This window comes from Pipistrellus hanaki, assembly GCF_964339955.1.
Source record: "Pipistrellus hanaki genome assembly, chromosome: 3".
Taxonomy (NCBI): Eukaryota; Metazoa; Chordata; class Mammalia; order Chiroptera; family Vespertilionidae; genus Pipistrellus; species Pipistrellus hanaki.
In genome coordinates this window covers 176,558,684-176,582,971 of record NC_140505.1, presented here as the reverse complement: position 1 = coordinate 176,582,971, position 24,288 = coordinate 176,558,684, and the positions used below count along the sequence as shown (strand labels likewise).

General features: G+C 38.7%; 1 protein-coding gene across 2 annotated transcripts; it reads right to left on the bottom strand.

Moving 5' to 3' along the window:
- Positions 1-23,911, bottom strand: CHPT1 (choline phosphotransferase 1). Of its 2 annotated transcripts, none has more exons than XR_014794712.1 (9): positions 23,449-23,911; positions 14,913-15,060; positions 14,496-14,637; positions 12,690-12,774; positions 9,325-9,456; positions 6,265-6,423; positions 5,694-5,819; positions 2,840-3,039; positions 1-171 (listed from the first exon to the last, which is right to left on the bottom strand). XR_014794712.1 is itself a non-coding variant. In XM_084880084.1 (9 exons), exons 1-9 carry the CDS (start codon positions 23,719-23,721, stop codon positions 127-129), a joined length of 1,221 nt encoding a protein of 406 aa, XP_084736210.1. In that variant the 5' UTR covers positions 23,722-23,911; the 3' UTR covers positions 1-126. The 2 variants fall into 2 exon arrangements, 1 of the variants encoding a protein (XP_084736210.1); XM_084880084.1 differs by having other exon boundaries at positions 2,929-3,039.
- Between the last annotated feature and the right edge of the window lie 377 nt (positions 23,912-24,288).

Here is a 24,288-nt window from a genome sequence, read left to right as displayed (position 1 = left end):
TCTTTTAAGCACTGAAATGTTTTATTTGTTGAAATTGGTTAATACTTATCTAAAAATTAAACAAATGTTTAATATCTCCTTTCATGAACAGCAGCAGCAGGAGATGGCAATTGTTCGAAAGTCTCTTCAGTCCATGTTACTCTGATGGCTCTTGGAAGGAAGAACTTGAACCTAAGTAATACGATACAATTATAATATTAGCTAAGAGGCAAATACATTTTTAGAGTGGTTTAAAAATTGTATTTTCAAATATTACATTGAATTAATATATATTGAGTATTGTTAAGATTTCCTATTCAATGACTGGTAGGATTATTATATTGTACTAGAGGCCCAGTACATTACTCATTAGCTTAAGTGCAAACCTCCTTTTGGTTAACCTCCAAGTAAAATCTAAATAGTTATGTGAGTAGCAGCAATTCCTAAATTGTATGTATAAGCTTTCTGTCTTTTAATAGTAATAGTGAATTTTTATGACACTTGTCAATTAACTTAATAATAAAGTTGATCTAATTTCAAGTTTTGGCTTCAGTGTATCTGTATCAGTCCCAAAAAGTAGAAAGCACAAGTATTGGTGGTTACATTGTTACTCTTTAAGAAAAAAAATTAGCCGAAGCCGGTTTGGCTCAATGGTAGAGCGTTGGTCTGTGGACTGAAAGGTCCCAGCTTCGATTCCGGGCAAGGGCATGTACATTGGTTGCGGGCACATCCCCGGTAGGGGGTGTGCAAGAGGCAGCTGGTCGATGTTTCTCTCTCATCGACGTTTCTAGCTCTCTCTCTTCCTTCCTCTCTGTAAAAAATCAATAAATTATATTAAAAAAAGAAAAAAAATTATTTTTATATGTACATCCTTTTGTATAAAGTCATTAACTTACACGGTCAATTCCAATGATAAGATTTCAAAAGAAAAATCTATTGACTTATAAAATGTATTAAAAGCTACTTAAATTTGTGTTGTAGAATAGAACCACTAAAAACCATTAAGGTGATTGAACAAAATATAAATACCTGTTTTAAAATACAAATTTATGAATGTCATTTCCACAAAGACAATAAAATGCCATTTAATTTAGCTTGGTTCAAAATTAAATGGCACATACTTATAGTACTGATTAAATATATGGAAGTTTGATTTTACTTTCATTTCCAAATTTGAACAGTTAAATTCATATAACTTGTCTTTTAAAATGTGCATTTTAAAAACAAAATATATGAAATACTTGATTTAATAAACTGTTCCACCATTTTTAAAGTATCAGTTAAACTTACTATTTTTTTGCTCAAACTACTTTCATTGAATCATTCAAAACAAAAAATATTGCCCCCCCCCATATGTCCATTAGAAGTGATTTTCTCCTGTTTTTCAATGTTTTAAATTCTAATTCGTCCCCACCCCATAACACACTCTTATCTTACTTTTTAAAAGGTTTTCAAAGTTTTAAAAAACAAATCAATGGGGATTCTCTTTTTTTCTGTGATAACTTATATAGGAAGAAATTAGTCCACAATTAACAATAGTCTACCTGACATTAGGGGGACAATTTGCTTCTTAAATTTTTACATTTTGTAGAGGAGTTCCCTTGTAAGCCAATGTATATTTTGGAATATAAATCTTAGGTACTATTCAGATGTCTAAGAAGGTCCTTATTTGAGTTTACCAAGTGTTACAGAGACAAAATAAGTACCATAGAGTGTTTTCCGTGTCCTTAATTCACGTAAGTATATACTTTTTCTTTTTAAGGATATCAACTTTCACTTTTTTCATTGTCTTTTTCTTGCTTAAGATATAGTACATGTTCATTACTCCTTTATTTTTTTATTTTTTTTATTTCATCCTATGGCTTATGGTCTACAGAACTGTGGGATAAAATTAAAAGTAGAATAAGAGGGGAGGGAGTCTAAGATTTGGATCACCAAAGAGGCTGGTGATAGTTCCATTATTCATAATGAACACTATAAATACTTTGAAGTGAGAGTAGAAAGATAAGAATCAGTATATAGTGCATTCAGTGGTTGAGTAACTGGTACTTATTTTATTCCCTTTTTACCTCAAATGACATGTATAGTTGTAGTAACTGGCTAGTATTCTAAAGGGAAGATATTTTTGCCATGTTTTCATAAATTACTAATTTTTTTAAGTCAACTGTAGTTTAAGTACTGTTTTAATAGAATGAGATGTTTAATGCCCATCTTTTTATGACAATGACATTTTAACTCAGAATATCAAGAAACAAGTACCTTCACTATAAAGATTCATTTGTTTTTCTGAACTAATTGTGTTGTATAATAAGACAAAATTGTATAATAAGACAAATTGCTTTTACATAACACAAATTATAGAAAATTTTAATAGCCCTTTTAAATTCTAGTTGGTATACTAAAGCATGTATTTCATTATATATGATAGTGGTTAACATGCCTCTTGAAAATGACTAATAAAAAAATCGTACATCATTCTTAATAAATACAGTATTATAATCCATGCATTTATACAGTATTGTGAACACACCAATTTTTAGCTAAGTAGCATCATCCTTAACATGGCTAACATCCTTGAATTTCTGAATTTTTATGTAATCATTTGGCAATGAAAATCCTGAGTGTAAGAATTTGAGACAGAGACTGCTATTTAGAACTATAGTGGTTCACTTTCTTGTACCTAGAAAATTTTAATTTCTTTAGTTTTATTTCTAATTTATATTGTAGATTTGTATTACTCTGGTTATCTGTGGTAAAAAATGTTGATACACATGAGGACTTCACAACTGAAATAGATATAATGGAATTTACAAGACAATGTTTTATATTCAAGTATATCCTTATTTGATAGTATACTAGCCTCCTGCAAAAGGGGATTTCCTTCACTCCTAGGTTCCCCTAACTGCTTCTCCTTTTTTCCTTGGGTTATTAGTCAATATGCTTGTGAACCTGTTCAGGTGCTTGATGACATGGAATCTTGAAGATATTTAGATGAAGGTGTCTTGAAATTTGCAGGCACAAAGCACTAAAGTACATAATCATATCAAATGAAGAAATGACCTTTAGAGCAAAAAAGAAAATATAAATAGATTATGGTCTATCTCTTTTGAAGCAGCAATTTTTCTGCCTGCCCCCCTGCCCAATTTCAAACTTAACTGAAAATTCAACAAAAATACATTTTAGAATATTTCAATATACTTCATATCTGAACCTCATATAGTCCTCTGGAACACATGCAAGATACTTCACAGTTATAGAATTTGAGGCACAGTGGAAAAGTCCTCGACTGAAATACAAAAGCTGGAAAGTAATATTGAATAGAATGGAAGTCTTCACATTCTTTCAATTATATGCTGTGCAACTAAGCTACAAATTTCTACTAGAAGGGGCTATCAGTTATAACAAAATCATTCCATCACGTTTCTTACTCCTTACTGCTTTAAGACTAGCTGTAAGAAAGTAAAGGCCCATGAAAGTGATGTCCCTTGTGTGACAAAGGGAGACAAAAAGGTCTGGAAAAGATATCATAGTTAAGGGGAGGCATATACAAAATTGTGTTGCATAAAAAACTGAGGAAAGCACACTATTTAAAAACTTTCCCAGAGACTAGAGGCAGATGCTTTCTTCAGAAAAAGGAGCTTCACAGCTCTGTTGGAAGAGAGGGAATTCCACCTATGAGAGGTAAATCCCCCTATCATTTACTTGAAAAGCTCCAGGTGACCCTTTTCTCTCTGAAGCAATCACCTTTCCCCTAAGGCAGTGTTTCCCAACCTTCTCTCATGATGAGAATCACCTGGTGGAGTTGTTAAAACACAGATTCCTGAATCCCAACTAAGAAGTGCTAAACTAGAATTTTTGGGAACATATAGGTAAAATTGTATACTTAACTAGTGCTCTAAAACAGATTTTATATACAGAGCACTAAGTTAGGTATGCAATTTTACCTATATGTTCTCAAAAATTCTAGTTTAGCACTTCTTAGTTGGGATTCAGGAATCTGTGTTTTAACAACTCCACCAGGTGATTCTCATCATGAGAGAAGGTTGGGAAACACTGCCCTAAGGATGCCAAAGGGCACAAGTGTTTTGAATTTGACTTCCTCACCATAATCATCAATATAAACCAGGCCAACTCACACATTACAAAATAGGTACTTGATTTTTTAACCTGATATTTTAATTATGTTAAGTCCATTTGGTAATATTTAAGTTCACTAAAAGAAACCCTACATTGAATTCTCAGATATTTTGGATAATCATCTATTTCTTAAATGTATAGTGTTTTAAAGCTCTAAAAGTTTTTAAAGTGGACAGCAAATTAAAGGAAATTATTCTGATTTGTAAATACTATTTAGAATACTGCCTGAAAAACTTTGAAGGATCTCACCGCCATTTGAAGAATGGAAAACCTTTGAATGAACCATAAATGGAAATTATTAATTTACTCCAGAACCTAGTATAAAGGATCATCAGATGTGGTAACCCACACAGAACAGATATAGTTTTTTAGTGCCTAAAACTAACAAATAGGGTGAGTTGATTCAAATTATCAAAAGATTCACTGCAGGGTTTCTTTCAGGACACTTCAATATGCGTTTATTATATATATCATTAAAAATTTGGTGAAGGCAAGTGAGGTCCAGATGTAGAGGAAAATATAGCAGAATTGTTCGAAATCACCAAAATTAAAGATCTACCATAAAGCTGTCTCAATAAAATAAAATAATTCCTTTATCCATTTTTGTGATTATTACCAACAATGATTTTCTTTTTCTTTGATGGCTAAAGCTTCTCTCTTAAGTACCATAATTCTATATAATCATTTTGGATAATATTTTGAAACTACCGATATATATTATCCATCACTTTCTTTTTTTTTTTTTTAAATATATTTTATTGATTTTGTACAGAGAGGAAGGGAGAGAGATAGAGAGTTAGAAACATCGATGAGAGAGAATCATCGATCAGCTGCCTCTTGCACACCCCCTACTGGGGATATGCCCGCAACCAAGGTACATGCCCTTGACCGGAATTGAACCTGGGACCTTTCAGTCCCCAAGCTGACGCTCTATCCATTGAGCCAAACCGGTCTCGGCTATCCATCACTTTCTTAAGCAGAATGTAAGCAATGAAAATTTATCCTTTGCTTGATGAGACATCATGATTATAAATTACGCACTATCCTCAAGGGCCATCTATAGGGTTGCTTATTTTTACCAAAAAATGGTCCCCAACCTGGTACTTGGTAATACTGTCTGTTTTCATTTCCTCAATATTAGCTGACAGTTTTTAATGCAATAAGTGCTCGCCTTTGCTAACACGAACTCCATCTAATTTACCTGTTACTTGCCATAAGCTTTGATTAATTCTAATGAGCTTAAGTAAAAGGTAATAATAAGTGCTATAGTCCTTTGGCCGAGTAAAGTCATTTTTGGTATTTTTGTACTATTTTGGGGGGAGGAGAAAGAGATAGTTATTTTTAAGTAAACAGTTGTATTTTTAAAAATTTGGGTTGTTGGAAGCAAGATCTCCAGATATGTAGGCTGTTTCTATACTCAATAAAAAAACAATTCACAGCTTTAAATAAGTAATTTTACAAAAACATTTATGGTATAAACTAGTAGTAAGACTACCTGATATTTCACTGAAAAGTCTCTTAAGCACAGTGTTATCTGACATCTGTTAAAAATAAAATATTAGCAGAAAAGAACTTACCATTGCTATCCATAGAACAATATATTCGTCTATAAAATTATTAAAGTACTGGTCTAAAAATAAAAGACCTGGGCCCAAAAAGGCAGTGTCTTGAAGATACAGTTCACTTTTAGTCATGTGAGCTATCTATAAAAAAGTAAACAAAATAATTTTATTATTAAATTTTAAACATTGTAGCTTTTACTTGCAGAACAGGATTATAACTTTAATTCACTATTAAGACAAATAAGGATAAAAATATTTAATCTCATATTTGATATGAAAATACTGAATCTAAAATGTCTTAAATCCATGATTACTGTTTACAGTATTTAAATTTCTTGATATCAGAAAGTTATAATTGATAATTATAGCTAAACAAATAAAAGAACTTACTATACAGTAAAAAGTCTGTTTCCCTAAATATAGCATTAACTCATTCACAATTTCACTTGGAGGACAAATAGATACCTTCATTTTATGATGATAACACCACACACACACAAAATACCCACTGTATGAAATAGTTTCCAGCTCTGAGTTTGAGGACCAAGTAGATTATTATACAATAAATCATAAAGTAATTTCTTACCACCAATTTTTGTGAGACTTTAGCAAAGACACATCCAAACATTAGCGTATAAAGACAAGGATGCTTTTCAAACACATTAGTTGCTGACTTTTTATAGATCATTATTGCCGGTATAATAATTATTCCTATGTGAAGTCCAGGTGACAAAACACTGGTGCCCTAATGGATAAAGCAGAAAATCAGCATCACATTTTAACACTATTGATTACACTGCATTTTCTGAGCACCGATTTTGTTTTAGGAACTAGAAATCTAAAGAACAGTGAGCATACAGGCATTAGCTGTGCTTTTCAAACTCACAGAACTCTAGGGTTACAAAGATTCAGATGTTTGATCCCAACTAATAAACACTAAAAAATAATATAATTTATTCTATACCAACTTTTACTATGTTAAAGGTCATCAACTCTTGGACTACAAAGTTAAAATGTTTTTGTCCAGAAATATCTGCCTCAGTTTCTTTCAAAACCAATTCCCTTCCCCCTCCTTTTTTCGTATTTGGACTGTAAATGCACTCTTATATAACACTGTAAATTCCAACCTATTACACTTTTACCTTTGTCAATCAGGATTCTCTTAGCATTGCTTATCCTAAACAAAATATTGAAATAAATTTGGTCTTAAGACCTACTAAATCTATAACCACCAATTTAAATATGTTTATTAAAACACTTATTCTTCTTTAAGTTTACATGTTATAACTTACTATAAAATTATAGTAATAATACTACAAAGCCATATATAATAAGACATTATATTATATAGTAATAACATAAAAATTTAGACTAATAAAATAGTAATTTTATCTGTATTACTAGAGGCCTGGTGCATGAAATTCATACTCAAGGAGGGGTTGTTGTCTCTCAGCCCGGCCTGCACCCTATCCAATCTGGGACCCCTCAGGGGATGTCTGACTGCTGGCTCCTAACTGCTCGCCTGCCTGCTTGATTGCCCCTAACTGCTTCTTCCTGCCAGCCTGATTGCCCCCTAACCACTCCCATGCCAGCCTGATTGACGCCTAACTGCTCCCCTGCAGGCCTGATCACCCCCAATTGCCCTTCTCCATGTGAGGCAGCAGAGACATTGGGCCTCCTCCATGCCACGCAGAACCACAGGACCCCTAGGTCTCATGCGCAGAGCGGCTGCAAGGCCCTGCCTCCACTGTGCGTGTGGCCATCTTGTGATGGCCATCTTGTGATGAAGTGAGGGTGAGACACACCTAAGCCAGTGGTGGACAAATTCATTAGTCAACAGAGCCAAATTTCAACAGTACAACGATTGAAATTTCTTTTGAGAGCTAAATTTTTACACTTAAACTTCTTCTAACACCACTTCTTCAAAATAGACTCGCCCAGGCCGTGGTATTTTGTGGAAGAGCCACACTCAAGGGGCCAAAGAGCCGCATGTGACTCGCGAGCCGCAGTTTGCCGACCACTGACCAAGGCTATTATTAGTATAGATGGTTCAGGAGATTTTATTCAAGAAAATCTGCTGCTAAAAAAGTTGGAAAACCACCAGTTTAAGAGTTTAAAATCAACTACTTCTTAGCCCTAATATTTGATTTCTTGTCTTTCTTCAGTCATCAATTATTTCTTAGTAAAACATTCTTTGAAGTGGACACTGATCCTTACTAAATCATATTTTCTTTAGTAGGACTCATGATTCTTCTAGTGCTCTATTTTGTCACCCATGGTCAAGCAACTAGTCTTCCTAAGCACCTCTGCACAGTACTCTCCTGAGGTCAACAGACAAAACACCTCAAATAACATTAAATTACTTTTTCCCAATATATCAGAACTTATGTATTTAAATGAGTTTTGTACTTTGCTTTTGAATTATGCATATAAAATGTATTTTAAAAGATTGATAATTTATGAATTACGTGGATTCTTTTTAAATTGTCCTGAAAGCCAATTCATAAGTTATATAAGAGGATAAGACTTTTTAAAAATGAAAAATGCTGTATTTTATGTTTATCACTCCTCTTATTTACTAGACCTAGCTCCAAATGACTTTTTTTTTTTTTTTCAAAATCAAATCCACCTTTAAAGGACAGAAAATTTGAACTATAGCACCAAAAAAATTAACAAGAATGAGTTACAGCCTAAAGTAATTCTAAAAAGACATTCCAAAAACGTTTTTAATAAAAGATGGCATCACTGGGATAAGTATTCATATCCTATTGTAAAAGAACCTTGACGATTACAATATGTTTTTTAAGAAACAGATATTGTGTTATATTTATTTAAAAGCTTGGCAGGAATTCTGACTATCATATAAAGTATTAAAGACATTTGAAGAAACAAATATAAATAAATACAAAAGTATTAGAACATGAGCAAAGTGTAAAGAACATAAAGCACCAAGTCTATCCACTCAACTTAAGAATTAAGATGGAAATATTTTACCTTTTAAAATAGAATAGTTTAAAAATAAATATTTCAGTGAAATATACTTTGCTGGTAACAAGTACCCCGTATGTGAAACAATGACCCCTGGCAGCTTTCCCGCCATTCAATCAGGAACTCAGTCTCTACCTTTCCTCCTCTCCTCACCTTATTAGTGTAAGGCACAAAATGCAAAACATTCTCAGGGAAAAGAGGAGTGAGGGGTGCGGGAAGAGACTGAACATAAACTGTGCACCTATGGATGAGGACAATGGGGGGTGGGGAAAGGGCAGAGGGTAGGGTGGGAACCTGGTGGAAGGGAAAAAAAAGGAGGAATATTTTGTAATAATATGAACAATAAAGATTTATATATATAAAAAAAAAAAGCAAAACAAATGACAACTCTTAATTATGTACAGTAATGAAACAGTAGGTGAGTAAATGAAATGCCAGGAATGTCTGTCTACTCAGAAAGGCTATAAGGAGGAAAAGTGCTTTATTATCAGTCTAAACTTTTAAAACTGCTTTTGTATTATATACCTAAAAAGAATCCTTTAAGATATTTAATTCCCTTCCCCATTCTTGAACTTCAGCATATGTTTAGTATCGCTGTAGCTGTTAAGTAAATTTAGTATAAAATTAATACTACATGGTGATGAAATTAATGTCTTACTGCTATAGTGGATCCATTCTTGCCAACTCCACCATGGAGGATAACATGGAAGTAATTTGAACAGGAAAAAATTGCTCCACCTACAACTCCAAGAACTGGGAAGATCTTCAATTTTACTTCTAGAATGGGTATCTTGAGGGTTAGAGGAAAGAAACATCATTAAGAAAATGGGATATATTTTCCTCCTAAATAAAAAAGAAACATTACAATATGGTCCTGAACAATAAGTTATCATTTTCCTTTTACTCAACCTTAACTTCTGGAAGATAGCCTAAAGTAGTAACTTCTCTTTTAATTGTTTTAATCATTAAGTGAAAAACGAATCCACTAAACTCAGCTAAGTCTATTTACATAACTGTCGTGAGGCATTTAATCTCATAAACTTTCATCTGATTTAAATGAGTGAAAAAGGATGGGTCACTTGAATTTAGTAAATCACAGCAAAGTCAGACACCATAATTTGCATCATGAATGTGACAATCATGATGTGTGTCCATGCAAAAATTTTGTGTAGTTAAGATCCAGGATTAAATCTCTAGCAGTATATTTACCTGTTGGTCAAATGCTGTTCAAGAAAACTTCCAAAGGCAGCAAAGGATTTAAAAACAGTAACAATGAATTGCCAAAAGCTGTAGGCTGTTGTGTTCTGAAAATAGACTTTTTGAAATATTGTCCAAAAAATGTGTAAACTATAGATTAACAATTAATTTAGAAAAGTTACATCTAAAATAAATATTCTTATTGGTGAGAATAAGTAGATGTGCTTTCTTCCTATAGTATTGTCAAAACAGTGAATGAAATAATTTTAAGATGAAGTTACATTCTTTCCCATCATAACTAAATCAGGCCCTAGATGGTTTGGCTCAATGGATAGAGCGTCAGCCTGCGGACTGAAATGTCCCAGGTTCGATTCCGGTCAAGGGCATATACCTTGGTTGCGGGCATATCCCCAGTGGGAGGTGTGCAGGAGGCAGCTAATCAATGTTCCTTTTCTTTTTTAAAAAATTTCTTTATTGATTAAGGTATCACATATTTGTCCTCATCCCCCCATTCCCATCCCCCACCCCTCCCCACGCATGCCCTCACCCCCCTGTTGTCCTTGACCATGATCGATGTTTCTCTCTCATGGATGTTTCTAGCTCTATATCCTTTCCCTTCCTCTCCATAAAAAAAAAAAAAAATAAAATAAAATAAAAAAAATAAAAAAATCAATAAAATATACATTAAAAAAAAAAACTGTCATAATTCCAAATTTAAGACAACTATGTCTGACACAATGACCAGATGCCTAACTGCCTCTAGGTCCACATTCGCCTTCTTATGGGTACTAGCAGAACAGCCACCATTTAAGACATATAACATTTTGCTTGATTCTATTATTTAATCTTACATGATGATAAGAAATATGAATGTCTCAGGGAATGTACCACTACTAGAAAATATGCTCAAAGTCTATTTCTGATCCTAGTTATATAAACTATAATTTGCCAATTCTGAAACTAAACGTCACAGAGAAGTCTCCTATTACTATTTTTAATAGAAATACCTTTTAGAGCAATTTTAGGTTCACCACAATATTGTACGGGAAGTACGCAGAGTCTCCATAAGCCATAGTACCTCCAGCATTATATTATACAGAGTAGTTCCACTGCTTTATAAAAATTCCGTGCTTTATCTACTCAACCCTCCTCCACCAAACTCTGGCAATCACGTACCTTTTCACTATCTCCATCGTCTGCCTTTTCCCGAATGTCATATAGTTGGAGTCATTTAATACATAGCCTTTTCAGATTGGCTTCTTCTACTAAGTAATATACAGTTAAAGTTTCTCCATGTCTTTTTATAGCTTAGTAGCTTTTTCTTTTAAAATATTAATATATTTTATTGATTTTTTACAGAGAGGAAGAGAGATAGAGTCAGAAATATCAATAAGAGAGAAACATCGATCAGGTGCCTCCTGCACATCCCCCACTGGGGATGTGCCCGCAACCAAGATACATGCCCTTGATCGGAATCGAACCTGGGACCTTTCAGTTCACAGGCCGCCGGCCGCTCTATCCACTGAGCCAAACTGGTCAAAGCACTTTTTCTTTTTAATAGTAATTAATATTCTATTGTCTGGATATACCATGATTTATCCATTTACCTACTGAAGGACATCTTGGTTGCATCCATGTATTGGAAATTATAAATAAAGCTGCTATAAACATCTGTGTTCAGGTTTTTGTGTGGATAAGTTTTCAACTTATTTGGATAAATTCTAAGGGATCTTATGGTAGGAGTATGTTTAGTTTTGTATCTTGTACTATTTTAACTGGACGTAAATGTAGCTTAGTGACTAAAAACATAGAGTTTGGCCGAGACCGGTTTGGCTCAATGGATAGAGCGTCGGCTTGGGGACTGAAGGGTCCCGGGTTCGATTCCGGTCAAGGGGATGTACCTTGGTTGCGGGCATATCCCCAGTAGGGGGTGTGCAAGAGGCAGCTGATTGATGACTCTCTTCAATGTTTCTAACTATCTCTCTCCCTTCCTCTCTGTACAAAATCAATAAAATATATTTTAAAAACATAGAGTTTGGAATTAATTTCTAACTCCAGATCTCACTAGCTAGTGTTCTTGGACAAATTACTTAATTATTCTAAAACATTTATAAAACAGATTAATGATATTGATTTTATAGGTTGTTCTGAGAATCAAGTGAAACAATGATAGCAAAATGTTTAAGAACATAATAAGTGTTGAATAAATGTTAGTTGTGGCTATTGATATTATCCTTCTTAACTCTATAGGAATGAGGTTGTGAGTCGAGCAGTATTGTGAACTTAGGTTGTAGAGACAATAATTTTTTCTTTCTAGTTTCTTCCTTTGCAAAGTGTGAATTTATGACAGTGAATTTATGACAGAGTCAGTTTTGATAAAAATACTGAGGTTATCAACCAAACAGAAAATGAAAATACTCCTTAATATGGGACACTTCACCTCATCATTGATTATAAAAAATGCAAATTAGCAACATTTCTCTCCTAATATAGAGGGACAAGTTTCAAATGTAAAATATTTTATTGAATTTACTTTTGTAAACATCTATTTTATGAGATAAATTTTGGCCTGGAAAAGGCAGTGCAACTAGTGTTTAAGTTTGTATTTAGGGAAGTGGGTTGTTTTGTTCTCTGTGATAATATATTCTTGCATAAAGGAAAATGTCATAATAAGGTATATAGGATAAAAAAATTACAAAACCAAAGGAGAAAGTTAAGAAATCCAATGAATATTAAGTACAATGCCAAGGATTTCTGAAGAAAATTAACAATGCATATTTTTCCTAAATATTTAAAAAGTACTTAAAAATAAACATTAAGTTTTACCGTATAGTCCCACATTGTTGCTCCTCCTAATGTAGACAACACAAAGACGACCATTAAACCTATTTGAATTTCATTTACATCCACTCTAAAGAGGAAGGGTAAAGAATAGAAAAGATATTTGTAAATAAAATTCCTGTATGTAAAGGTTAGTTAACCATATATTAAATATCAAAGATGTAAAAATAGCTATAGACTTAGTTTATTTTTACCTTTAGTTCCATCACTGAATTATCAGCTGACTACATGGTTAAGTAAAAAACATATCTACAGAACAACATGTGCTCACATACAGGTAAATATTAGTATATGCATAAAGAGGACAGCTCTTTAGCATATATAAAATTGCAAATAGTGGTTTCCACTGAGATTCAGAAGGTTTTACTTTCTATGTTACGTACTTCTGTAAAGTTTGATTTTTTTTATAACAATTACTCTCATAAGCAGAAAAAATTATAAAATATAAAAACAACAGATAATTTAAGAAATTCTCAAACACTCTTAAGTCAATTTAACTTAAGAAGAATTCCAAAAGTTATCCTTTTTCCCCCCCCTGAACAAATGTTTACCTTTTAATATATAAATGCACTTCAATTTCTTATATACAAAACAACCCCTAAAAACCAGCTAATACAGTCCCTAATCAGTACCCCCTGAAGCTATCGACTCCTCTCTTCTTTGCTCCATAAACAGGTTCAGTGAAAAGTAGTAAATTTCTAATTTCCTCCTGTCCTCAGAGTTGCTGCTTAATCTACTCTAGTCTGAGTTTTACTAAAATTACTTAAAGTAAACAGTGACTTTCAATTAGCCGAAACTAAGGAATACATTTCAGTTATTATCTTGCATAACTTCTCTACAATATTTAAAATGCTGATCATTCCCTCCTTCTTGAAATGCTTTGCTATGGTTTTATTTATTCCATCCTCTTTCCTGATTCCTCTAACTTGCCGGAAGCTCTTCTCAGGCTCCTTCCTAGATGGCTTCTTCTTCCACATCTTAAATGCTATTACTTCCAGAATCCATCCTTTCTCCTTCTGGAGTCTCTGAACAATTCTCTCTGTATGTAAGGCTATCATCTATATGCTAATGACCTCTAAATCCCCATCTTCTTTTCTGGGCTCCAGATTTTTATATCTGTCAGCCTACTTTACGTCTCCACTTGGATGCCCCCGGAGTCCCTAGATGCTAAAGGAATACTTAATGCTCTGCAAATATGAAAAATGTGAGGATTAGATAAACAAAAAAAACAAAACAAAACAAAACAAAAAATTAGAAATGGAAGAAAATACAATTAAGTTATTTGGGGACGGTTAGAAGAAAAAGGTGAATTGAATATTAAGGAAAACACGAATAATGACATGCAGGTATTAGTAAGATCAGTGGCCTCCAGGCTTCATGGAGAAATAAGTTAGTTGGACAAGGAAAACCTAATAATAAAATGTTTGGTACTTTGTGGAGAAAAAGGGAGAGAGGAACTAACATTTACTGAGTATCGATCATGAATCCTTTTTCTATATTATTCGGGTCCCTTATTTTTTTCTTCCTCATGTCTCATATAAGTTTGGGCTAATAAGTTGGAGAATGAGAGAAAATAAAGTTATTATCAAATATGTAACTATTTATAACCTGCAGAATACCTGAAAGATTTAAATTAAGATAGAATATTTATTGATGCTCCAATAAGTTAAAAGATCATTTAAATTCCTGATTGAAGCTTTGTTCCCCTTATTACATACATATGAACTATAACAGACGGTGAACATAAATTCGGTTATATTTTTAAATATACAACTTAAAATACATACTTACTTTCCAAACCTCAACACGCCCGAAACGTAAGTCTGCCAATGAGCACAATAAAATAAGAACATCCCAATAAAACAGCAGAAAAACAACAAATCATGATGAGTTCCTAAGCGCACAGCAACTGAAGCTCCAACTGCCATCAATACTGAAAGAAACAAGATTTAAGAACCATTACAAATTAGAAATAATTAATGGGGGGAAAAATAACCATCTACTATTTAGCAATAGTGCTTTAAGGAACTGAATCTTGGCATTAAAATAAGGTACACTAAACAAAATAAACACTTGAAGATATTTTAAAATACACTGTGCAAAAATTGCTCCCAGAGGTACATCTATAAAAAAAAAAAAAATCAAACAGCTCATTTAGTGTTTAAGTCATTATTAAAAAAAACAAACACAACTTTATAGTTAATTTACCCGTGGAAAGAGAGTCACAACCATGGTCAAAAAGTTCTCCTAACGGAGAGCAAGAATTTGTTCTTCTGGCTTGTTTCCCATCAATGGCATCCAGCGACTGGTAGATAAAGAGCCCGAGTGCACATAATAGGTACGTCCAGTATGGTGCCTAAAAGTAGATGTAAATAATAAAGACTATTATAATAAATAATGAGTGACGGTAAGCTAGCTTCTGTTTGACAATAGCTCAATCTAAGCCAATCGACACATTTTCTTGTGTTCATACTTAATATGACCTCTGTGTGTTATAAAGAAGATTCATAATCTTCCTTCTAGAGGTAAAAATAAACTGAGAAATGAAATGAGTTGCTCTAAGTCATCTGGGTAGAAGGTCTCAGAAGCCCATATTGTGAGAAGCACAAAGTTAAATCATCGAGCAAGGATCAGGACTTGATGTTGATTCTTTCAGTACTTATTCATATATGGCACTAGATTTGGCATTATTCAGACGAAGATGGATCACAGACCCCTGCTTCTATTAAGGATGGAGTCTCAGGGGACTGGATTTACTCTCTAACCTCACAAAACAAAACAAAACAAACAATGAAAATAAACTAAACACCAGTTTTCAGACATTGCAGGCAACGCAGGATGTGATCCCTGCAGGAGAGAAACAAATGAGGTGAGCCTATGATGCCACGGCATATGGCCTGGAGGCAGTTTCTAGACCACAGTAAAGGAATGGGGACTGAACAGTGCCCAGGGATCTTGCTGTGTTAAGGAGAAACGTAGCATAGTTTAGGAAGGTCAAGGCAGCTAGAATTTGTGAGGTCAAGGCATGGGCGAAGAGGAAGGTGCTCAGGTGATGACATATAAGGCACTTAGAAAAGTACCTGGCATATAGAAATGAGGCAAGATAGTAAGCTGGAAACATTCCTTGGCGAGAGGAATGGGGAAACCAAGACAGATAGCTGAATACACTGGCAGAGCAATTTACAGCAGATACAGAAGATCACCTCCCTAGAGATAACATATAGGCCTCAGTTGTATTTCAGCTCCAGAAAAGCAGCAAAAGGAGGTGGTCAAAGCCAGAACCAGCTGCAATGAACAATGACCCCTGCCCTGGTACTGACCAATCAGAGGAGACCCTGAAAGAGCACATCTGGAAAACTGATGAATATGCTGCTGAAAAATTCCCTGAGACCTCCTCTAAGATTCCCGCCAGCAAAAGAGAGAATAAAGCCCTTAAGACAAAGGACCCAGCCCTAACTTATTTGGCTCAGTGGATAGAGCTTCAGCCTGTGGACTGAAGGGTCCCAGGTTCGATTCCGGTCAAGGGCATGTACCTTGGTTGTGGGCACATCCCCAGTAGGGGGTGTGCAGGAGGTAGCTGATCAATGTTTCTCTCTCACTGATGTTTCTAACTACTAGTGGCCCAGTTCATGAAATCATGCACATTGAAAGGATATAATTACAAAAGAAATATTTTAATATCGCAGCAAGCTAACCTTCAGCCAATTCCATGAGGAATTGTACTACTTCCTCTCTAGATCTGGGGTGCAGGTGTACTAGATTAGGGGCCAACAGGGCCCCAGAAGCAAGCTAACCCAAGGCCAGCAACTTCACCTACCCGTTGGAGTGTCTGCCCTCTGGTGGTCAGTGCATGTCATAGCCACCAGTTAAATGGTTGCTTAGGCATATATATATATATATATATATATATATATATATATATATATCCCTCTCCCTTCCTCTCTGTAAAAAATCAATAAAATATATATTTTTAAAGAAGACAAAGGACCCTGCTCTAGCTCTCCCTTCTAGGAGCACACATCACATTTCTTCCCTCTCAGGCAAGCATCTCCTAAATTCTAAGGCGCCCCAGGGGAGCAGTGGCCAGCAGCAGCTTGTCCCAGGCTTACCCCCAAAACTGTCTCCACTGCTTTCTTTCCTCTTTTGACTTCTCAGCAAGCCAAAGCAGCCCTGCTTCAGCTCATTTGTTTCCTATAACATTTTTAGAAACCAAAGCAGTCCCACCTAGGCTCTCCTATTGTTTCTTCTTTGCTAAGCCCTTCATTATTTTACTGTCCCCCTCAGGGTCCCCTGGACTCATATTGTGAAACCTTTTCTGCACAAAGAACCCACAGCTGGCCCTAGGCAGACCTGCTCAGGCCAGGTTCCCTAACCAACCGGTAACAAGGAGCTCAGTAAATTTTCCTTATTTATTGTAACTGTTGTTACTGACACTACCTGCATAAGATAATTTTAGGTGCTTCATGGGTAAATTTTTCATTTCAATATTTACATCTTTATTTTAGTGTATTTTTGGAAAAATTTAATATGGTTACTAAAAGGTTTTGAATGAGCCTAAGTCTTTAAAAAATGAAAGTTGATGAAAGAAAAATAGTAAATAAAAAATAGTATAGGTAATACACAAAAAGCAAATCTTCCCAAATTAAAATTTAGGAAATACTGGAACTATACAATGCTCATTTATATGATTTTTTATACTTAAGAAAAAAAAAAGGGGGGGCCTCTTGGCTTTAAATAACCTTGGGTATAGTTGACTGACATACAAGATATTACATAACCAGTAACGACTGGGTCAGCTGCTAACGGGAACATTTCAGTGATCCAAAACGTCAACCGACTACTCTCTCCGTAAAAATAGAAACTGCATTGGTAACAGGTTAGGAAGAAAGAAAACCGTTCAGGCAGATCTCGCATGTGTGAAAAAATGTACTACCGCTGTGGTGTCAAAGGAGGACTATGATCCTAGTGGAGTGATTCTAGTGATCTTTTTGAGAAAAAATTCTTGGAGTTTCTAACAGACGGCCTGGTCTAAGCCACACCCTGTGCCTGTGATACACCTGCGGCTGGAGGGGACATTTCCTTGTTTACAGAGGGAGGCTCCACAGAATGTCAGGGTGTCTGGAAGGGTAACACCATTCTCCCCTGGGGGCTTCCTGGTTTCCACAGGGACCTTTGGCCTCAGCGCTGGTTAGGGGCCAGCATTTGAGAAGGACGCACCCGTTCTCAGGAAGTGAGGCAGGTTCCAAGCTGGGGAAGGAAGCCAGCCGGGAGCACAGTGGTTAACCAGCACTTCGGGGCTACAGGGCTTTCTCTGAACTTTGAAAGGTGGGCTTCTTTTTCTATTTTGTGTGAAAAGTCCTTTTTTTTTCTTCTTCTTCCTATTTTTTTTCTCTTAAATACCAACTCTAGTACTTATTAGAGTTGCCAGACTCCCATAGCGCTAAGGGGAGCAGGAAGGAAGAGGGGCGTGAAGAGAACGCCGGGGTCTGATCTATCATCAAAGTCAACTGTACCTGGTGCTCTAACACCTGCCACGTTTTATAACTTCACAGACTCCAAGCGGCCAGAGCCTTAGGCCCAGGTCAGATACCCAGGGAGTGTGGTTTAAAGCTCTTTCCACACACTCCAATGCCATGTTTTAGCCACACTTGAGCCAGAATTCTCAAGGAGTGCGGGAAAACCACAGGAACCAAGGGGCAAAGCCCAGGACAGCAGAGCTCCTGGCGCATCACCCCCTGCAGAAGCTCCTTCCGGACGGGCTGGGACGAGGGTGGGGCACAGTTTCTTCTCAGGGCGGTGCACCTGCCTGCTGTCATTCTGAGGCCTGAGTGCCTGCTTGCCTCCCTCCAGCCCCTGGCCTGCTTCTAGACCTTTCACCTCCTGCAAGTTTGGAGTTTATATTTTATTTTACGGTAAAAGGAGAGGCCAAGAGTCCTGCCTTATTAATAAATGATACTTGATAAGTTATTGAGCTGGATAAAAAAAGAAATAGACTAGATTTCAAAGAAACCAAACCAATACAAAAACTGAAGAGGAATCTACAGATTATTGCCTTTTCTTATTTCCCCAACAAATAACTCTTTATAGTGCAGAGGCAACTATAACCTAAATTATTAAGACAGGGAATAAAACATTTTTTAGGGTCTTTCTCAGATATACTTGCTTTTCGACTCGACTTTCTATCATAAACAAAAGAAATTGTTCAGTGCCCTTTGACCTAGCTCTCTCTATGCTAGGCACCCCATCTGCTATAAACACACTCTTAATAGAGACACCGACATGGACTTATACACACAGACCAAAAAGATAGAGCAAAAACATTTACTCAAATCAGTGTGGAGCCACCGTTTATACCAGTCAAAAACAGGTGTATGAGGGTTTTGTGATAGATAAGTGCTACTAAGCTGGTGTTTGAAAAACTAGATTCCAATCACTGCGCTTTCTCATATGCAAATGTAGGAATCACATTAAATAAGCCCTAAGGCCCTTCAAATGCTAGGGGTCTGTGATCCTACATAGGATCAGGCAGCCAAGGAATGGGAGCCAAGGACAGGACAGCGTTAAGATAGAACTGTTTCATCAAAGTAAGGAGGCGGCCATTCAGTTCTTGTTTTCTCTATTTGCTCCAACTCCTGCTTACTCGGTAAAATTACTCTGGCCAAACTGCTAAGTATTTAAGACCCAATAAAACTGGATAAGGTTGGACAAACACGATCTCCCGATTACATTTTGTTATCTCATTTGTGCAGCCAATAATTCAGCAAATATTTTTACCAAGCCTCTTGCTTTGTGTAAGGGACTGAGCTGTGGAGAATGGATAAATGAGCAATCACTGTCTGAATTTAAAATTTGGCAGGTTGTCCTGCTCAGAAAAGACACACATAACCGAAGGCCCACGATATCATTTGGTTTGGCCCTGCCAAGGCATTAGAGGTAAGTAAAGTAAATGTTTGACCAAATACTACAGGCTAATTTTTAAGATGGTAATTCTATATGGCCCGAGAACGCTGTTATAAATACCCAAATGGCCTTTGGCAGAAAAAAGATCCCCAAATGAAGAACAAAATCCCGCGGTGAAGCATAGGTTTCAGGTTTGGGACCCTGATCTCCATTTAAAGCTATATACCCTGAAGAGGTTAATGTCCCTCCAGGTTCCTCATCTATAAAATGAGGTTAATAATAGTCCCTTTTTGTAAGTCCTTGAGAGGATTAAATGAAATAACAGACAAAAGCAGCTTCAAATAACACCAGGTACAACAACATAGTCAATACCTGGTCAGCATTAGTTCTTCTTATGGGAGTTTAGGAGATTAAGTGGTTGATTTGACTCCGGAGAAGGAAGAAATATTTCATCAGGAGTTAGTGTTAGAGCTGGGCATTAAAAGATGGCAGTGGGACAGGAGAAAGGAAGAGGAAGGAGAAAAGAGAGGGACAAGGAGACAAAGCCTTGCTGTATAGTAAGCACTTCCATTTAGTTGGAGTAGCAAGTGCCTTAACCAAAATGGTGGTGTGAAATGCAATTCAGAGTACTTGCATTAATTTTTTTTCTATTAATTTCCCTTCATCCCCCCAGTCATGTCCTAGAAACTAACACACTGTTAAGAAATAGATCAAATCTTATTCATATAGATATGTAGTCAGCATTACATACATATAATCCTCTATGAGTAGGATTATTTCCTAGTAGAGGCCCAGTGCACAAAATGCGTGCACAAGTAGGGTCCCTAGGCCTGGCCGGTGATCAGGGCCGATCTCTGGGGCAACTGGCAGGATGATTGAGGGGGCCCCCCACTGGCACCTGTCTTGGCCAGCCTGGTGCCAACTGCTCGCCAGCCCCACCCCCCGCTGCCGCCACCACCACCACCAGTTGCCCCCTCTGAGGGGCAATCAGGGGGCTCCTGATGGCATCCACCTTGGCTGGCCTGGGGCCTGTGGGCTGCAGGCAGCTCCTGCATTGAGCATCTGCCCCCTGGTGGTCAGTGTGCATCATAGTGACTGGTCATGCTGCTGGTTGTTCCACCATTTGGTTGATTTGCATATTAGGCTTTTATTATATGGGAGACGGGTAGATAAGCCTACACTCTAAATCTAAAACACTTATGTGTTTTTCCTGACCCTTTATGAAAGTGATCTGTTAAGTCTAAGCATAAGAAAACAAGTTCCAAGCCAGATTAAAGTCACTTAATCCTCTTGGCCTCAATTTCCTCTTACCAAAAATACTGTACTACTGTTACTTCAAGATGAATAGACGAAAGAAATATTAAAATGGTGGAAAGACTATTTTGAAAGGAAAAAATTTGCCAGCCACAATGGATGTGAAAGCACTTTATATATCTGATAAATATTGTATAAGATACAAGGGTTTTTTCCCCTACATACCGTATAGAAAAAGGCAGGAACTCCCGATAAGAAGGTGGTAGTATATGTAAAAACATATAAACTTAGGTGTCAGACCACCTTAGATCAGAATCCTGCCTGGACCACTCATTTACCAGCTCTGTGATCGGTTTCTGTCATTTGATGCTGGAATCATCAAACAGACCATGTGAACCCTGCAAAGGTGTTCTCCTCATGGCTTCAGCCACTTAGAAGCATGTGCAGAACTACTGACATATTTTAGAAACTCTTCTTGCTTTCATCTTAGCCCTTACCTCCCTTTTAAAATCATTGATTTTTTTTTTTACTTTTTTTTTTTTTAAATTGACCCCTCAAGAGGCTCAGCCTAAAAATTAATTAATTATACTTTGACCTCTTCCTTCACTCCCCTCCTCCTTATATCTCTAAACAGAGTCTCTTGGACTTGTTTGTATGCCCTATTCTTTCTAAATGCTCAACAAATGGTTCTTAAATTAATATAATAATATTGAAAAGTCCACAATCTAACTGTGAGTATCAGAAACATCCAAAGCCTGTTGGGCCAAATGTAGGCCCAAGAAGAACTACATGTTATTATATTGTATATTTTCAGGACATTCTTAATAACAGTAATGCTTCTAATTTGTTGAGCAAGTGGTAACTTTTTACGTTTATCTGCGTGTGATATATCTGGGGCCTCACTGCAGCCTCGTGAACGTGGTTTGGCAGGTGGAGCTTTCTATTTTATACCTGGGCAGCAGACCAGCGTTCTCATCTTGAAGTAGCCACAGTAGAACCTACGTCTTCCTCATTCTAGCCAAATACTAAAGCAACTTACTTAAAAAAAAAAAAAAAAAAAAAAAAAGATGGAAATGAATAACAACAGGAATGGCTGCCAAGACATCATCTATAATAAATATAACTATCAGTCAGCAAAATCTGTAGGCTCCCTCCTCAGGCCTTCCCCCATGCTATATTGTCTATCCACAGGCTCTGCATATATACATATAAATTCTTTGGTTTCCCTCTAAAGCAGGAGTGGGGTTGAGGGAGTCAATGGGAGAAAAAAAAAAAGGGGGACAGCTGCAATACTTTCAACAGTAAAGATAAATTTTAAAAAAGCCTTATGCAGCAAAGGCAATAACTGCACAACTTCAGCATTAAATCCAACTGATACATCAAGTCTGTGAGTTTGCACTTTTCATAAGACTGTATTTTAATCTTGTGTGGATTATTTTAATTTTGATTTTGTGTGTGTGTGTGTGTGTGTGTGTGGATTCTTTTAAACCACTGTGTATTATTTCTATAACCAATGTTTCTCTAATTAAAAAAAAAAAAAAAAAAAGCATTCTACGTGGGGGGAAAATGTAGGAGCCACTAATTATTTTTTTTAATGGATGTATATATATGGAGGACAGGAGATACTTCCACTGGATTCATGTTACCCAACCTCAAATCACATTAGTTCTCCCACAGGACCTACTACGTTCAAATATGATTTTAAAGGGACTTTACTATCTGGAGGGCAAAGACAAGAAGACAATGTCACAGAAAGTGCAGGGTAGCCTTTATCCCTGCACTCCACAGAGCTATAGGAAGAATCACCCCCCGCCCCTCCCCTAATCCTCTCCCCACCTCCAAAACCCTCCCCACAGCCCCAGGGGTGCTACTGAGGAGCGGCTGTCCAGCCCACACCACTTACTCTTATCTGGGACACAGGTCAACGACTTGTTGCTCACCAAACCCACTGGCTTTCATGCTCCCTGATAAGGATTATCGCCTCGCTACTATCTTAGCGGGTGTTTGATGAAGAAGCAAAGAGGAAGTGTAACTTCTCTCTGATGAGTGCTACCGCTATTCCTTCGTTCTGGAGGGGCCCTTTCTGGGGGTTCATCTCAGGATCACCAGCTCAACCTTGAGGAGCACACGCCTGCGGGTGTCCAGAGGGCATCTCCGGAGGACCTACCTGCCCGACCACAAGCCCCGGGGCTCCGGGGGCCGGGCCGCCCGGGATGGGGTGTGAGCCCCCCGTGGGTGTCAAGTCACCCACCGCTCGCTCGGAGAGGCCCCCACAGGGCGCGGGGCGGCCGGCAATGACCTTGACAGCCCCTCCGCGGCGGGGAGGCTCCGGGCGGACGCGGGACGGGACCGGGGCGGCGGCGGGACAGCCTCGGGGCAGCCGGGGCGGCGCGGGGGGGAGGGGGCAGCGGCGGGGTCCGCCCTCCGCCCCCCGGGAGGCTCAGCCACGCGGGGGTCCCCGCTGCCCTGGCGCCTGCAGCCCGGGGCGGTGCCGGGGGCGGCGGGGGGGCACAGGGCCAGCCAGGACAGCAGTTGGGAGGTCCTCCCGCCGCCCGGACGGGGAGCCCCCCCCTCCGGAGACCCCCGTTACCTCCTCGGTGGCCGTGGGGCAGTAGGCGATGAGCAGCAGCGTGGTGAGCAGGTTGATGACGAGGCCCAGCAGGGTGATGGAGTTGGGGGCGAGCCACAGCGGCACCCAGCGCAGCAGCCAGGCCCAGTAGCGCTGCAGCGGCGGCTCCAGCACCGACACGCCCGCCGCGCAGTAGCGGTGCTCCTCCAGCCGCCGAAGCTGCGCCGCGCTCAGCGGCTCCGCCAGCGCCCGCAGCCAGCGCGGCGCCGGCCGGGCCCCCGCGCCCGCCGCCATGGCCGCCTGCGGGCCCCGCCGCCCCTGCGAGCCGGGCGCCAGCGCGGGGACGGGACGGGGACGGGGAGCTAGGGCTCACGGCCGCGGGGGGAACCCGCTCGGCCAGCCGCGAGGTCGAGGTTAGGCCTGGCGGCCCCCGGTCCCGTCCCGGGGCCCCGCCCTCACCCCACCCCCGGGGCGCGGCCGGCGGGCGGGGGGCGGGGCCTGAGGCGCCTGGCGGGGGCGGGGCATGGGCTCTGGAAGGGGGCGGGGCGGGGGCGGGGCCCGAGGCGGTGGGCGGGGAGGGGGCGGGGCCTGAGGCGCCTGGCGGGGGCGGGGGCGGGGCCTGGGGCGCCGGGCGGGGGGCGGGGCCTGGGCGGCGGGCGGAAGCGGGGGCGGGGGCGGAGCCGCGGGGGCGGCGGGCGGGCTGGGCGGGGCTTCCACGGGCGGCTGCAAGGGCCCCGCCCACGGCCGCTTTGGGATGGGCGTCCCGAGCGCGGGCGCCATGCATATAGTTGCTCGTTCCGGTTCTCCTTCGCGAGGCTGGTCGCGGCCCCCGGAGGCTGAAGTCAGCGGCCGGGACAGTTA